The 16,335-nt window shown below is 41.7% G+C and overlaps 3 protein-coding genes and 1 long non-coding RNA gene across 4 annotated transcripts in view; 3 read left to right on the top strand and 1 right to left on the bottom strand.

Moving 5' to 3' along the window:
* LOC123976544 (zinc finger protein 2 homolog) overlaps nucleotides 1-16,335 on the bottom strand; it is a 192,147-nt gene that overhangs the window by 135,737 nt on the left and 40,075 nt on the right. The window lies entirely within an intron of this gene.
* Nucleotides 419-3,961, top strand: LOC123976583 (zinc finger protein 2-like). Its single transcript, XM_046058879.1, has 2 exons — nucleotides 419-918; nucleotides 2,545-3,961. The coding sequence occupies exons 1-2, from the start codon at nucleotides 741-743 to the stop codon at nucleotides 3,399-3,401; spliced, it is 1,035 nt and encodes a 344-aa protein (XP_045914835.1). The 5' UTR covers nucleotides 419-740; the 3' UTR covers nucleotides 3,402-3,961.
* On the top strand, nucleotides 4,009-5,427 carry LOC123976626. Its single transcript, XR_006826403.1, has 2 exons — nucleotides 4,009-4,447; nucleotides 4,806-5,427. It is a non-coding gene; the product is annotated as an uncharacterized LOC123976626 (long non-coding RNA).
* LOC123976553 (gastrula zinc finger protein XlCGF57.1-like) lies at nucleotides 8,180-15,702 on the top strand. The gene is made up of 2 exons (XM_046058815.1): nucleotides 8,180-8,309; nucleotides 12,549-15,702. The coding sequence occupies exons 1-2, from the start codon at nucleotides 8,246-8,248 to the stop codon at nucleotides 14,390-14,392; spliced, it is 1,908 nt and encodes a 635-aa protein (XP_045914771.1). The 5' UTR covers nucleotides 8,180-8,245; the 3' UTR covers nucleotides 14,393-15,702.

Below are 16,335 nucleotides of genomic sequence, written 5' to 3' on the forward strand. Positions count from 1 at the left end.
CATACGTTTAATTACAGATCCTAAAAGTATTATTATTATTAATAATACAAAGTACAGCCTAGACCTACAAAAAAGTGCAATGACGTAACTTCTGTTCTGAATTGGAAATATATTAAAAAAAAAAAAAGGTTTTTACTTAAAATAAGATTAACATGTAATAAAATACATGAGTTTTCAGGACCAGCTTCTGTAAATGTTCAGTTAATGCTCACTGTCTGTTTTTATTTTAAATGTCATATTCATTTACTCATTAACGTTTTTAGCAGGTCACAGTTTTAACTATCTATAAATCTGCCAGGGCTCAGGGTTCAGGGGGGACAGTGTGGTGTGGTCTGTTAGACAATAATAAGACTGATTTAACTTATAGCCAGAGGGACAGGAAGTATAAAGAAAGTGTTCAGATCATCACAGATGGGTCTTTCTTCTAAGGAAACATCCAACAGGTCTTTGTGAGCGATGCAGGAGGATGAAACAGTCGTTATGACAGGCAGGAAATTCATACATGAAACAAGAAATGATAAATGATAAAAGAGAATTACAGAACAGAGGCTGTGTTGAGGGGAGGAAAATGGTTTTGTAGTTTCATGAAGGCGACTGATTTAAAATGAGGGAGTCAGCGATGCTTTAAAGGATGACAGCTGCCGTAAAACCTCAAAGAAGAAGAATCAGAAACGCGAGCAGGAAGTGATTGTGAGAACATTAGTGAACATTAAAGAAGCTTTTCTCCGGGTGTCTCCGACATGTCGGGGCTCCAGAGTCTGAAGGTGTTCGTCCAGCAGCGGCTGGCTGCGGCTGTGGAGGAGATATTCGGCCACTTTGAGAGAACAATCACCGAGTATGAAGAGGAGCTGGGCCGCCGCCACCGGAACCTGCTGGATGTGGGTTTGAAGCGGCCTGAGAGAAAACTGCGGAGAGCAGGTCAGTTTCCTTTCTGCTGCTGGGAACATCGCTGGTGCTAAGCTAACGGGAGCTAAAGCGGCCGCACGCAGCTAGCTCCTGCTAACGGGAGCTACCAGGCCGAGGAGATCCGAGCCGAACCGGTCCGAGCCGAACCCAGCTGTCAGTCATAAGGAGCATCAGCTGTTTGCTCTGTTAGCTAATCTAAACTCACTGTAGGTGTTAGATTACTGAACCAACAAGCACACGTGGTTTGTCCGTGATGTGCTAAAGCCTAAATGTAATCACACATAACTCCCACATGTGTCTTTCATCAGTTAATAATCTGTCAGTTAATTATTGTCTATTTAAAATGTCATCATAAGCCCAGGTTGGCATGTTCACAGGTGTGTTTGTCCAACACTGAGCTGTTACTGTGTCATGAGAGCGAGCTGATGCAGGCAGGTACTACAGGTGTTCAGTACTCCACCGTCCTCCTCCATCACCATCTGGTACTCTGCTGCCAGGGACAAGAGCAGACTGCAGCGGATAATTCACTCCGCTGAGAACGTGACTGGCTGCAATCCACCATCGCTCCAGAACTGTACAGCTTATTTTTTATTAAATAGATGTTTTATGCACAATAGGTTTTCATACTTTCTATTTATGCTTCTACACTTGAAATACTTGCTTTTTATTTTCCATGTCCTACTTACTATGTTAGCTGTTACGCATCCAAACACCAACACATATTCCTTGTATCTGTAAAAACTTGGCACAACACCTGATTCTAAAGTAGGGCTAGATGATACGGCCAAAAATTTTATCACGATATAAAGTTTAATATCTTTTGATAATTATCGCGATAAGTATCAAAACGTTGTTTTGTTCGAGTTTAAAGGCTGATTTTTGCTCCCGAGTGAAATTTGAAGAAACCTGATATTTAATTGGGGTTTAAACTCTTCTTTATGGTCAACACTTGATTCCAAACAGTGGATCACTTCACAAATCTGAGGCAGAACATTCAAAACAGTTATGATAAAATCTTTGTCACAACAAATAAATAACATTACGTAAAAGCTTTTTTCCTCAACAAAATCAACATCTTAATTAAAAAATTAAGTCCTAATTTGTGGATGATTTAAGTAAATATAATCAAACATTTGTTATATTGTTATTGTTTTATTGTCCAGCCATATTCTGAAGTGCATTTGAAAAGTGATTCAACCACTAAAATTACTTTAAAAGTGAACAAACGACCCTTTCAGTGACTACAAATGTCTGAACTGAAGTGAAGAAAGTTCTCTGTACGCCTTCTATTTCACACTTTAATTGATTTTTAATTCAGCTGGGCTTGTTAGAGTGCACACCTGTGCCTTCTTCTGATTTACCAGTGGAGAGCTTTTAATGTAAACTCAATGGTGACAGAGTTCATGGTCAGCTTCATAGACCTGCTGTCTGCTGGATGAAATTAACAAGTTACTTAGTTAAGAAAAACTTAAAGCCGAAGTAAGACTTTGGCCGTCATGCACAGGACGAACTGCTGAGCGAATAAGTTTAACTCCATATCTAAAGTGGGTTATGGGAAGAGATGTCCCAGTGTGACCCCCTCCCAAAGAGGACCACAGCAAGAATATCTCCGCTTAATATAATATCTGTGTGTTTCAGGGTGTCCTGGAGACATCCAAGAAGAGGTTCCCCCTGAGCAGCAGGAGTGGAGTCCCAGTCTGGACCAGGAGGACCCACCAGAGCCCCCACTCATTAAAGAGGAAGAGGAGGAACTCTGGACCAGACAGCAGGGAAAGCAGCTTCCAGGGCTGGAGGAGGCTGATATCACCAAGTTCCCATTCACTCCTGTCCCTGTGAAGAGTGAAGATGATGAAGAGAAACCTCTGTCTTCACAGCTTCATCAGAGCCAGACTGAACTGATGGAAGATGATGGTGAGGACTGTGGGGGACCAGAACCAGCCAGGGACTCTGATCCAGATCGACTTGTACAATTCTCTAGCAGTGATAAGGCCACACAATCTTATAAACCTGAGTACAAGACTGAAGACTCTTCTGAGACTGAAGACAGTGATGACTGGGAAGAGAACAGAGAATTTCAGTCAGGTTTAAACTCTCTCAGTAATGAAGAAGCCTCAGTCAGTCGTAGGACACACATTACTGACGACAAACAGTTTAGCTGCTCAGAGTGCGGGAAAAGATTTGGAAACAAGCCAAATCTACGGATACACATGAAGATTCACACAGGAGAGAACTCCTTTAGTTGCTTAGTTTGCGGTATAATATTTTCAGAGGGAGGAGATCTGAGACGACACATGGTTGTCCACACGGGGAAGGAACGATTCAGCTGCAGTATCTGTGGCAAAGGTTTCACTTTGTTAAAAAAGCGCAAAAAACACAAGTGTGTTGGTCGTCGGTCCTTACGGCTTCATCAAAGCCAGACTGAACAGATGGTAGCTGATGGAGAAGACTGTGTAGGACCAGACCGAGCCAGAGACTCTGATGCAGATAGAGTTTGACAACCTGAGACAGAAGACAAGACTAAAGACTCCTGGGGGAGTCAGTGATGATTGTAAGGAGCCAAGAGGACCTCTGTCAGGTTTAAACTTTCTGAGAAGTGATAAAGCACCAGCAAGTAAAGTGAGATTAAATAAAGGCGGGAACTCTTTCAGCTGCTCTGAGTGTGGAAAAAGATTCAGCCGCAAGACAAATCTGAAGAGAGACACAAGAGAGAAACCTTTCAGCTGCTCTGACTGAAAATGAAACTGCAGGACGCCTGAAGTCCAGTTACACAGAGCAGGTTTCTTCCCTTTACTAGTTCTTCACTCTCTGTTGACATCAAACCAGCCGCCGGTACAACAGGAGTGCAGCTGTATTCTAAACTTTATTGTAACTTCACAGTGTTGAAACAGTTAAATGTTTCTGTAATTGACTTTATTTCGTCTACCTGAACTCCATAATCCAAGCTTACGTTGCTTCTCGGCCGCTACGCTCCTCCAGCGAACGACGCCTGGCTCTGCCATCCCTTCACACAAAGTAACCTCAGTCCCTGTTCTCATCTGTGACACCACGATGGTGGAACGAGCTACCGCACGCCATCAGAGCAGGGGCTTCCCTCTCTGACTTCAAGAAGCTCCTGAAAACTCTGCAGAGAACACTTCCTCCGATAACACCTTCAACTCCTAACCTCTAACATGCACTTCCTGTGCTCTTCTTCTTCTATCCCCTTACAATTCTCTCGTTTTGACTGCACTTTTTGTCAACTCTTCTTTCCCCTTGGTATTTACCCCATTGATGTGATATGTGCTATGAGCTCTTACTAGTATGTATTGGTGCTCTTACTAGTATGTATTGTCAGTTGTAGATCTGTAGTTGCTGCTCTTTTGATGCTTGGATGTTGTTCCTCAAATGTAAGTCACTTTGGATAAAATGAGTAAATGTCTTTCTCACCTTCAACAAGCCTCTCGCACTGTTTACTGACTGTTACAAACCATTGAAATCATTACTGAACTGTTTGTGACGTCAGCAGAGAAGAGGTGTACTACATCTGGATTTCAGAATTAAGGTAAATCCCATTAAGAGTGCTTGTAGTTGGGTACTTGAAGCCTTTCCTTCTGGAATAATAACATATTTCAAAGGATACGTCAGACAAGTATATGTATTGTATAAACTTGTATTGCATATATTTTATGACCTTTGACCCTGTTTTTAGTCACGACCCCTGCAACCAAAGCGGCCAAGTTTCCATGTAAATTTGAACATGGTTCACTTCTACATTCTGGTTTGAAAGGGCCTTTCCAATGTATTTAATAATTTAACATTAAATATGTTAATACAACAGTCTTTTAAATTTTCTTCAAACAGAGGTAAGCAGTGCTGTCGATGCTTTCAGCAAATCAAAGTGACGTGTGTCTGTGTTTCAGTGAGTCCTGCAGACATCCAGCAGCAAAGAAGAGGTTCCCCCTGAACAGCAGGATTAGAACCCTAGTCTGGACCAGGAGGACCCAGAGCTCCCAGACATTAAAGCGGAGTGGAGCCCCAGTCTGGACCAGGAGGACCCACCAGAGCCCCCACACTTTCAAGAGGAACGAGAGGATCTTTGGACAGTCAGGAGGGAGAGCAGCTTCCAGGACTGTAGGAGGCTGATGTCACGACGTTCCCATTCACTCCTGTCCCTGTGAAGAATGATGATGATGAAGAGAAACCTCCTCACAGCTTCATCAAAACCAAACTCAGCTGATGGAGGACCAGAACCAGCCAGGAACTCTGATCCAGATAGACTGATCTAGACATTTACAACCTGAGACGGAAGACAAGACTGAAGACTCTGAGTTGAATGTCAGGGAAGAGACCAGAGAACATCAGTCAAGTTTAAAATCATTTAGTTGCTCAGACTGTGGGAGAAGATTTAGTCAAAAAGGAATATCTGATCATAAACAGGAGAGAAACCTCAATTTGCTGCAAAAGCTTCAACCAGAAGGACTTGTGGGAGAAATGTATGGATATGAAAATTTTTTATTTAGATAAAGGACTGTTTTGAATGTATGCATTGACATGGTTGTTGTGAGCAGATGTCGACCCTGTTAACACACATTGTGTTGTGATCCACAGTTAATATAGTGTAACAATAACTGAAACTGAAATGTATCTTATGTGAATAACTGGGCTTTTAGTAAGAGACACAGGGTCATTCCTTAAGAGATTCTTTATGCAAATGATTTACAGATTATATATTTATATTATGTCGTTATTGATAATTATGAATTAAATTAATGCCAGTTCTCATGCACCCATCAAACAGCCATGTCTCCAGAGCACAACGCCTGCTGCATAATGAGCGCTGTACTCCATTGGGTTACTGTTTCTAACTACAGCCTCTAAAAGCTGCACTGAGAGTTTGTTGTAATATTAAAGTTACACGGATATTGAAGCCTAACCAACGTAAGTTTAGTTTGCTAGTAGTTACAAGTTCAACAACAGTTTCCCTAGACATTAGTGATTAGACTGTGTGATAGTGAATACATGGAAAACATACAGGAAACAGCTTCTCATGTTCAGCTGTTATATAATTACACTTGAAAAACGTGATGACGGAACAAAAGTTAACTCGTCTGTTTGTGTCTGCACTCGACCAAAGATCCTCAGTGAGGGTAGAAGCTCCACTCTGCGACACCAGATTGTTTCTGTAGGAGTCGCATTCTCCAGTTAAACCTGCAGTTAATTCACAATAGTTCAAACCGATAAACTTCATCAGTTTTAATGCGATCCTGTACCAAAACACCTGTACAGAAGAAACCCCGTCCTTCAGAACCGGACCACTCCAGATGGATCAGACCAGCCGATACCTGAAGAAGCTGATTCTGAACACCATCCCGGCAGCCGTCAGACTTACCTGGACACCCACCTGTACAGAGCCGAGAGAGGGACAGAGGATGCTTTAAGCAAATCTCCTGCTCTGGACCCTTCGGCCGACGTCGCCTCAATCGTAGGGGTGAAATCAAAAACAGGATTCTTTATTTCATTTTAAAAAGCACGTTTGGTGTTTCAGATTCTTAAAATATTGGCCAGTGTTTGTCAATGCAACAAATTCATCAGTAAATGGTGGATAAAACCATTGCCTGTATATCAAAAGGATACAACGTAAAACTGTAAGTGATGTCATAGTATTTGGATCATGTACTTCAGTAAAAGTACTACCACCGCACTGTGAAAATACTCCTGCCTTTACCAAGTAAGAGTATGTAAGTATGTCAAAAAAAGTACTCATAGTGCAGTAAAATGTTCCTGTCAGTGTGTATCTGATGGTTCTGGATTAATATTCCTACAGCATTAATGTGTACGTTGCATTTTAACTCTGGCTTGTCTGTATGGAGTGAAACTAAAAGGACGTATTTATTTTATCAGGCTGTTTCGGAGAATGTTATCAGGTCTGGAATGACTCTTTCATCAAACTCAAAGTTTTCGCCTTTGGTTTACACTGCGATGAAAATCATTGGTCAGAAAGATCGTCATAATCTCCAGTCTCTGTTTGACCAGCGTGTACTTAAACAGGTAAGGAGACTCCTCTGTACTCTGAGTAGGAGCCGTTATCGTCAGTTAAATACTTTCTTTAGTTTGAGTCTCATAAAGAACACTAAATACTTCAGTGTAGCACAAACATTTAAAATCACCACATCTGGAGACTGTAGTAACTAAAGCTGCACTTAGAGGTATTTGTACTTCACTTGAGTAGTTTCTTTTCATGCCGCTTTCTACTTCTACTCCATCTCAGAGGTAGATATTGTACTTTTTCAGTTACCTTACGAAGTCAGATTTTTACACATTAAACAAATGAAGAGAACAAATATGATGTTTATTTCTAAATTAAACTCCAACAATTTATAAAGTGCAGCTGGTACATTGGCTGATTGACAGAAATTTAATTTGAAACTATTTTGATGAACGTTTCATAATTTTTCAGGTATAAACCTTTGATGTGAAGTTTTGCTGTTTTTCTATTTGATTATTTTTATGTGTTTTTAATCATTCTGAGGTTTAAACTGACAGACGAACGCTGTGAACGAGTCTCTTTGGGCTCTGCGACAACATGTCTCATTATTTTCAGAAGGTTTCTAATCGATTAAAAATAATCAGCTTATTAATAGAGTGAAAATAATCAACAGCTGGCTGCAGTCTGATACTAAACAGGTCAAGCTCCTGGCCACAGGACAGTGAGTACTTTTACTTTTAGTACTTTAAGCACATTTTCCTGATTATACTGTTTTTTTTTTATTTTTAAAGCAGTACTTTTACTTGTAGTATGTTTGCAGTGAGTTATTACAACTTTTACTTTAGTAAATGATCTGAATACTTCATCCACGACTGCAGACAAATGTGGCAGAAGTCGACAGTGTCATAAAATAGAAATACTCTAGTAAAGTACCCCGGGTTTGTCCTTTAACTCGGGTTCAGCGGTGTCTCTAACATCCTGCAGTCTGGACATTTTCCGCAGACGGAAACAACCGAAGACAAAAGAAAAGTAAAGCCCCGAAAAAAAGACGCGACTTTCGGTGCACTCGTGGCCTTCAGAATAAATGTGGAGTTTTCATCTAATGAACTTTGTTTTAATTTATTAAGTGACAACAGTAGCACACAACTCCACATTAACTAGAGAAGTAAGTGTTCGCCTAACATCACATATCTTAATAAAATAATAAAATTAAAATAAGATTGGTAGTGCCCGAAGGACGGTACTCACAGAGGACTTTATTTTGAAACCTGTCCCGGAAGTGGTAGTTCCTACTGCTTTACCCACAATGCCAGCGGCGAGCGGACTGACGCCGTCAGTTAAATACAAATAACTGCAGGACCCGGGCGGGTAGAGATGGACCGGCACCGCCGACAGCTGGACGTGGTCTTAAAGCCAGAAACGAAGCTGCGAGGAGAAGGTTTGTTCTGTTTCTGCTGCCGGAGACAAGCTAACCGCCCTGCTAATGATGCTAAGCTAACGTTAGCTAAACCACACAGCCTGACAGTTTGCAGCAGTTAATACAACTCGAGTTATGTGACTGATAACACTTAATAAGACTGAGGATCTTATAACATGAGAATTAACACGACTTGCAAACATGTAACGTGTTTTATAAACAACACATAACAGGATTAATAACCACAAAACACGACTGATAAATACTCAATACTGAGCAAAGGTTTTAGGCCGGTGTGGAAAAGATGTAAGATCAAAAAAACAGACATGTTAATAGATTATATTTATCAACTAACTAAATGCAAAGTGAGTGAACACAAGAAAAATCTAGATCCGATCAGCATTTAATAAGTAATAATTAAAAAACAACTGAATTTCCCCTTGCGGGATTAATAAAGTATATCTTCTTCTTCTATTTCGCGTGAGCACCCTTTGTCTTCAAAACAGCATCAGCTCTTCTAGCTTCACTTTAGTTTTATTACAGATGTTTCAGTGTACCAGAAGTGCACGGCTGAATGGACATTACACAGATATGAAATGGACATGGGTATATGTCACCAGCAGCGACGTGTCTACACCTGAACAGATATGCAATTAAAAACATAACCCCCCCCCCCTCACTGCCAGTGTATTAGTGGTTTTTTCCTTGGCGCCCCCCCTACTTTTATCTAAGAAAAGCTGAGCCCCCCCAACAACTGACACGCACACAGAAAAAGATGATGTAATTACTTACCAATAGGAACAAATGGAGTTCAGTGACCCCTCCATGGCTCTGTGGAAATCAGTGCCAGCTCTTGGTCGGCCTTCACCAACAGTCTCCTGGTGTTTTGTTTCTTGGTATTGTTTAATACCAAGAAAAGGGGTTTATAAGGTGTAATATTTACAAAAATAGCCTATAAACCTACAGCTTGCACTAACTTAAGTGTTTTCAGGCAGTTGCACCTGCCAAAGTATATTTGGCAACCCACTTTAGCATTTTGCGGAGAAACAGTGGGGGAGAGGTCATCTGGTATTATGTCAACAGACACGCAGGAAATGTAACATTACAGAGCGACAGTGAACGCACCACCGCAGATGTCACTCACTAACGTTAAGTTGAAGTTTCGGTCCACATGCGGTGCACATTAAAACTGAATCACAGGTGAGTTTATTAAACACGGCGACTTTATGAAACGTACTACTGATGGAGAAAATCAGCCGAGACAGATAACAGGGAGAGAGAGACAGAAAGAGGCGGAGCCAGCCGGCGTGTTGCTGTGAGAGACTAAAAACTAATCTAAGGTGGAAAATGACCTACAATAACCTGCTGTTAACCCAAATAGCCTACAATATACACCGCTACCGAGCCCACCGGCCGCCGCCGCCGCCACAGTTGCTCTGTCTTAATGAGAGCTCACCAGTCCAATGTGCTGGTGTGTCGCGGTTCTGTCTCTCGGACCAGATCGTGGACTTTTGTGTTGCGATTTCGGTTTCAAAGCTATTACAGCCCTGATACTAAGTAGTCTGCCTATTATTTTCAGTGAGGAAAAAATGTATACAGACTTTTGTATAAATTATCTAGTGTGTTATCACAATTTCTTTTTTTTAAATGTGCAAACCAAAGTTTTTTTGACAACCTCAAAACAGATAAAGCCCCCCCTGTGATCTCAACCCCAGGTTGGGAACCACTGTATTAGATCCCTGTCACACCAAACACTGTGCTGGGGATGGGCATAATGTAGTAAAGCTGCACCTAAGATAAGATATTGTCATTTTACCTGGGCATTTCCATACGTAGAAGAAACAATAAGTTGTTTCACATCAGCTACTACTGTAGTGCATTTAAAAGGACAATAATCCAAACCAAATAGTTAAAATACAAACTATAAACACTATCCTAAACATAGAGATCAGTAACTGAAATATACACTTAGCAGCCAAGCTCACAACAATGTTTCGTACGGTAGTCCTATCCTGACCATAGGTGATGACAGCTGTGGTGTTGATAGTCCAGGTCAGGTTGTTGGCTAAGTGTAATAATATCGTATCGTGAGAAAAGTATTGTGGTAATATCGTATCGTTGGGCTCTCCACAGCAGCGTGTGGTGGTGTTTGCGAGCCCTCCTAAAGTCAATCACCATCTCCTTTTTCTTGTCCACGTTGAGGATTAGGTTATGCGATTTGGTCCATGCTGTAAGCATCTCCACCTTCATCCTGTATGCCAACTCATTATTGTCTGATGAGTCCCACCACTGTTGTGTCGTCTGCGAACTTTAAGATGTGGTTGTTGCTGAGTCTGGCAGTGCAGTCGTAGGTGCACAGGCTGAACAGTAGGGGGCTCAAGACACACTCTTGAGGTGAACCTGTGCTTGTAATATGGTTCTTGAAATACGGCTGCCCACCCTGACCTGCTGCCAATCCCCCACTGTGACCCATCCACCAATGTGTCCCTGAACAAGACACTTAACCCCGCGTTGCTCCAGAGGCGTGCGACCTCTGACATGTATAGCAATTGTAAGTCGCTTTGGATAAAAGTGTCAGCTAAATGAATAAATGTAAATGTAGTTACATGTTTGTGTCTTGTCTTGAAAGTTGATTATTGTCATATTGTATTGAGCACCGTGGGCCTTGAGAAATAGGATTTCGTTCATTTGTGTCCTCGATATGTGGATGAATGACAACAAACTTGAACGAGCAGCCAAAAAGCGTCTTGCTCAGCTTCCAGACCGCAGTCTGAAGAGCAGATGTTAGCTAACATTAGCGCTTTAACTTATCCAGCAGTTGGAAAACAACAGACATACTTTAATTAACGGACATGTTAAAGACTGAAGCGTAGCTCTCATCTTTTCGTCTGCGCCGCTGCTTTCACCCTCGCCTACTGCCGCCTGTCACGTAGCTGTCATTTGAAGAATGAGCAGAGGATGCTCGCTAAGTGCTACTGTGCTGCGCAGTGGGCGGGTGAAAATCATTAACGTTAGTTGCGCATTGATTTTATTGATCATGTGAAAGTTTAGTAGCAGCAGTCATTCATGCAAAAGCTGCCTGTCTGTGCCGAACGGGGAGAACCACACGTCTCCGTTATGTGCACGCCACAGATGGTCCGGAGCTGCACTTCCGCTTTTCTGAGTTCGCCATTTTTTTTGTTCTGTCAACATTACGTTATCAATTAACCTCTAGATAATCGATTATTGACAGTTTTGAATCAATCAATCGTCCAAGTCCGCATCGTGATGCATCTAAAAATCAATAATTTTCCACACCCTTAAGACAGGCTGGATTTGGCTTCAGGTATGATGGTAGCACATTTGAGGCACCTGGGCACTACTGCCTGACTGAGCAAGGTGGTAAAATGCCTGCAAAAATAGAGACTGAGCAGTCTTTTAAAACACATCCAGGGATGTTAGTCGGCCATGCCGCTTCGCGTTTGGTGACGTTGGGAAAGGCCTTTTTCACTCCAGCTGCAGACAGCTGAAATACTTGGTCACTGGACGATATGAGGGGAGTTTCTGTCTGGGAGGTGTTTTTGCACTCATAGCGTGCATAAAAGTTGTTTAGTTCATCCGGTAGAGAGGGGTCATTCTGGCATATCTGCATGGGAGGGGGCTTGTAGTCAGTGATGTTACGAAATCCCTGCCACAAATGGCGTGTGTCTTTGTCATTCGTGAAGTGGCAGTTAAGTTTTTGTGTGTACAGCCTCTTTGCTTCCCTGATCCCCTGAGACAGGTTCCTCCTTGCGGGTTTGTATGCTGCAGTATCCCCAGATTTAAATGCAGCATTTCGTGTTCTGAGCAGTGAACAAACCTCCCCAGTTAGCCACGGTGTCTGGTTGGCACGCCTCCTGATGGTTATGACCACTGTTACATCCTCTATACATGTACCTAAGAGTCAAGCATTAACAGGGTCGGGAATGCTTTTAGGAAAGGACCCCACACCTCCCAGAATACATATATATTATACACATCTATAATATCTAAATGATTTCACTCCTTTAAAAAATAAAATTTACAAAACTGTGTATTACAAGTTCACTCCAATGTGATTTATTTTTAAATATCGCAATTGCTGCTATGCATGGAAAACAAATTCAGTTTGAGTAATCGCCCAGCCCTAACTCCATGGCGCTGCTAGAGGTTGAAATATCCACAGGGCAGCTTTAACATGAAGTGTTTTTCTGCTTGGTTAACAAAAGTTCATAAGTGTACATGAATAACTGTTTGTTTCAGCTTTACCTTCAGATGTCCGAAAAGTGATTGTTGGTGAGCAGCAGGAGTGGAGCCCCAGTCTGGACCAGGAGGACCCACCAGAGCCCCCACGCATTAAAGAGAAGTGGAGCCCCAGTCTGGACCAGGAGGACCCATCAGGGCCCCCAAACATTAAAGAGAATTGGAGCCCCAGTCTGGACCAGGAGGACCCATCAGGGCCCCCACACATTAAAGAGAAGTGGAGCCCCAGTCTGGACCAGGAAGACCCACCAGAGCTGCCACACATTAAAGAGGAACAGGAGGAACTCTGGTCCAGTCAGGAGGGAGAGCAGCTTCCAGGGCTGGAAGAGACTGATATCACCAATTTCACATTCACTCCTGTCCCTGTGAAGAGTGAAGAAGAAGATGATGAAGAAGAGAAACCTCAGTTCTTACAGCTTCATCAAAACCAGACTGAACAGATGGAAGCTGATGGAGAGGACTGTGAAGGACCAGAACCAGCCAGGGACTCTGATCCAGATCGACTTTTACAACCTAAGACTTCTGAGTCTTCTGAGACTGAAGTCAGTGATGGTGACTGGGAGGAGACCAGAGAACCTCAGTCAGGTTTAAACTCTATGAATAATAATGAAGTCACTGTTAGTGATATTACCTGTAATACTGTTGAGAGGTCATTCAGCTGTTCTGAGTGTGGTCAAAGGTTTGGCCGCAAGCCACATCTGAACGCACACATGAGAATTCACACGGGAGAGAAACCATTTAGTTGCTCCTTTTGTGGTAAAAGATTTTCTCAGAAGGGAAACTCAATTAGTCACATGAGACTTCATACAGGAGAGAAACCGTTCAGCTGCTCCATCTGTAAGAAACGTTTTAGATACAGCGGAGATGTTAGCAGACACATGAGAATCCACACAGGAAAGAAAACATCCAGCCGCAACGTTAGCGACATGATCAACAGTACCATTCACACAACACCAGAACCAGCCGGGAACTCAGACCCAGGTAGTCATTCAGAACCAGTTACTAATGATAAACCTTCAGACTCCGAGTCTGACGAAAGCGATGATGGCTGGAAGGAGAGTCAGGAACATGAGTCGGGTGTAAACTCTCTGAAAAGTGATGATGCCTCTGTGAGTGATATGAGCTGTAATACTGACAAGGAGTCGTTTAGCTGCTCCGAGTGTGGGAGAACGTTTTGCCGCAGGGACCATCTGATGAGCCACATGAGAACGCACACCGGAGAGAAACCGTTTAGTTGTTCAGTTTGTCAGAAACGTTTTAGCTGCAGTGGAAACATTTTGGCACACATGAGGATTCACACAGGAGAGAAACCATTTGAATGCTCATTTTGTGGCAAAAGTTTCAGCCAGAAAGGAACTCTGCAGCTACACATGAGAATCCACACAGGGGAGAAACCGTTCAGTTGCCCGTTCTGCGACAAAAGATTTGCACACAAAAGACGAATGACACTGCACATGTCAGTTCACACAGAAGAGAAACGCTTCAGTTGCACTGCTTGTGACAGAAGATTCACTTGGTATACGCAGCTCAAGACGCATAAGTGTGTCGGTGAGTCCTCGCAGCTTCGTCAAAGCCAAACGGAGAAAAAGGTTCCTGCCAAGGAATCGTTCAGCTGCACTGAGTGTGGTAAAAAGTTTAGCCTCAAGGGCAATCTGAAGACACACATGAGAATTCACACAGGGGAGAAACCATTTAGCTGCTCGGTTTGTGGCAAAAGTTTCAAACAAAACGTCCACCTTACAGAGCACATGACCATTCACACAGGTGAAAAACTGTACAAATGCAGCATCTGTGGCAAAGGATTCAACAAGAAGCTACTGGTCAAAAACCACACCTGTGTTTAATCCTTGTCTTGAACGAGTGAATCAAGTCTGCAGTAAAAAAGATGAGCAGCAAGGTGAATGTGTATAAAGGTAAAGATTAGAACCTTATAAAGCAGCTGAACACCTAATTAGGAAATTTAAGCACAACTGAATCTTTAATGTAAAATACCTCTGCACTTACATGCGGAAATATTTTACTTTGAAAACCATTTGTCTGAATTAATTTGACCTAAATTTAGGGCTGAAACGATTCATCGATTAATTTAATTAATTTGATTACTATAAAGCATCAACGCGTTGTTTAATCCATATAACTATGTTTCACACAGACATTTATTACTGTCGCACATCGCGCTTACGCTGTGTGAACACGATGTGATTATGATGGCGCTGTTTGCAAAGTGGAGGAAGAGAGAAAATAGCGAGGGACGAAGAAGAAAGTGTCCAAAGTCTGGGATAATTTAAGCTAAAAGAAAGAAGACCTGCAAATGAAATTTACTTCTTAAACGATGAATCGATGAAATAGTCTGTAGAATACTCACAAAAATCACCGTTAGCTGCAGCCCTACCTGAAGATAATTTAAAACTTGTATTTAATTTTCAAATATTAGATACTTCCACCAGCTTCTGTAACTCAACAGTCTCACATTTCTTTCATCTGCCTTCCTGAAAAATATTTTCACACATATACTCCACCACAGATTCCTTAAAACAGAATAAACTACAGGTTCCATGAAACTACAGACATCATAAGTTTATCTCTTCAAAACTCGTGTTTTCAACTTTCAGCTGTTCAGTGTTTGTTACATTTGAACATAATAAACTTTGAGCATTCAGTAGTGATTCAGTTTCACAATTAGGTAACAATAAAGTGAGAGGGGGAGCACATCTGCTTGTGATTATTAGTATGTGGCATCACTAAATGTGACACTATCATTTCTAACAACAGCTATTTCTTATTTTCAAAAATCATGTATAATGCATCATATGTAATCATTGTTTTCATTGTGAGCAGTTAAAGTTTCAGCAGGATCTCAGAGATTAGAGTTTATAAACTTAAAATGTCACTGCATGAACAGATTGTTCCTTTCAAAAAGAAAATCTGATAATGTCATCATGTTTAAAACAATGTGCTTTCTGCTGTAACTGGACTGAGTTGTCAGCACGCCTACAGTTCTGTAATCTTTAAATAAATATACACCGGACCCACAGTGACTGTCTTTCACTGAATTTTGTCCTTTTCACAGTTTAATAATTTTTTGTATAATGACCTTGTTTTTCTGTTTGCTTTTTATGAAGGCTACAAATAAAGGTTATGATATTGCGGATAATAACCTCTCATCTCTTCCCCCATCGAGAGAATCACAGCACAAGCTTATCTTTTGTACACCTAAAATTTATCATTTTACTTCAGAAGAGAAAAAAAGAAATGCATCTAATCGATGAGCATGCTGATTCATGTGTATCAGAGGGGTTTTGCACGGTGGCACAGGCAGTTTGGTTTATCATTTAACAACTTGATAGTATTTACCTACGTGTGTGTGTGTGGGGGGGTGATAGTTAAGCAAGTAGACTCTTATATACATACGTGTGTATACATACACACGTATATATACACACACGCGTGTATACACACGTACGTATACACACACACGCGTGTATACACACGTACGTATACACACACACGCGTGTATACACACGTACGTATACACACACACGCGTGTATACACACGTACGTATACACACACACGCGTATATATACGTGTGTGTGTGTGTGTGTATACATACATACGTATACACACACACACGTGTGTATGTATACATACATACGTATACACACACACACACACACGTGTGTATACACACGTATACACACACGTATACATACATACATATACACACACACACACGTATACACACACACACACACACGTATACATACATACACACACACACACACACAC

This window comes from Micropterus dolomieu, linkage group LG09 (genome assembly GCF_021292245.1).
Source record: "Micropterus dolomieu isolate WLL.071019.BEF.003 ecotype Adirondacks linkage group LG09, ASM2129224v1, whole genome shotgun sequence".
Taxonomy (NCBI): Eukaryota; Metazoa; Chordata; class Actinopteri; order Centrarchiformes; family Centrarchidae; genus Micropterus; species Micropterus dolomieu.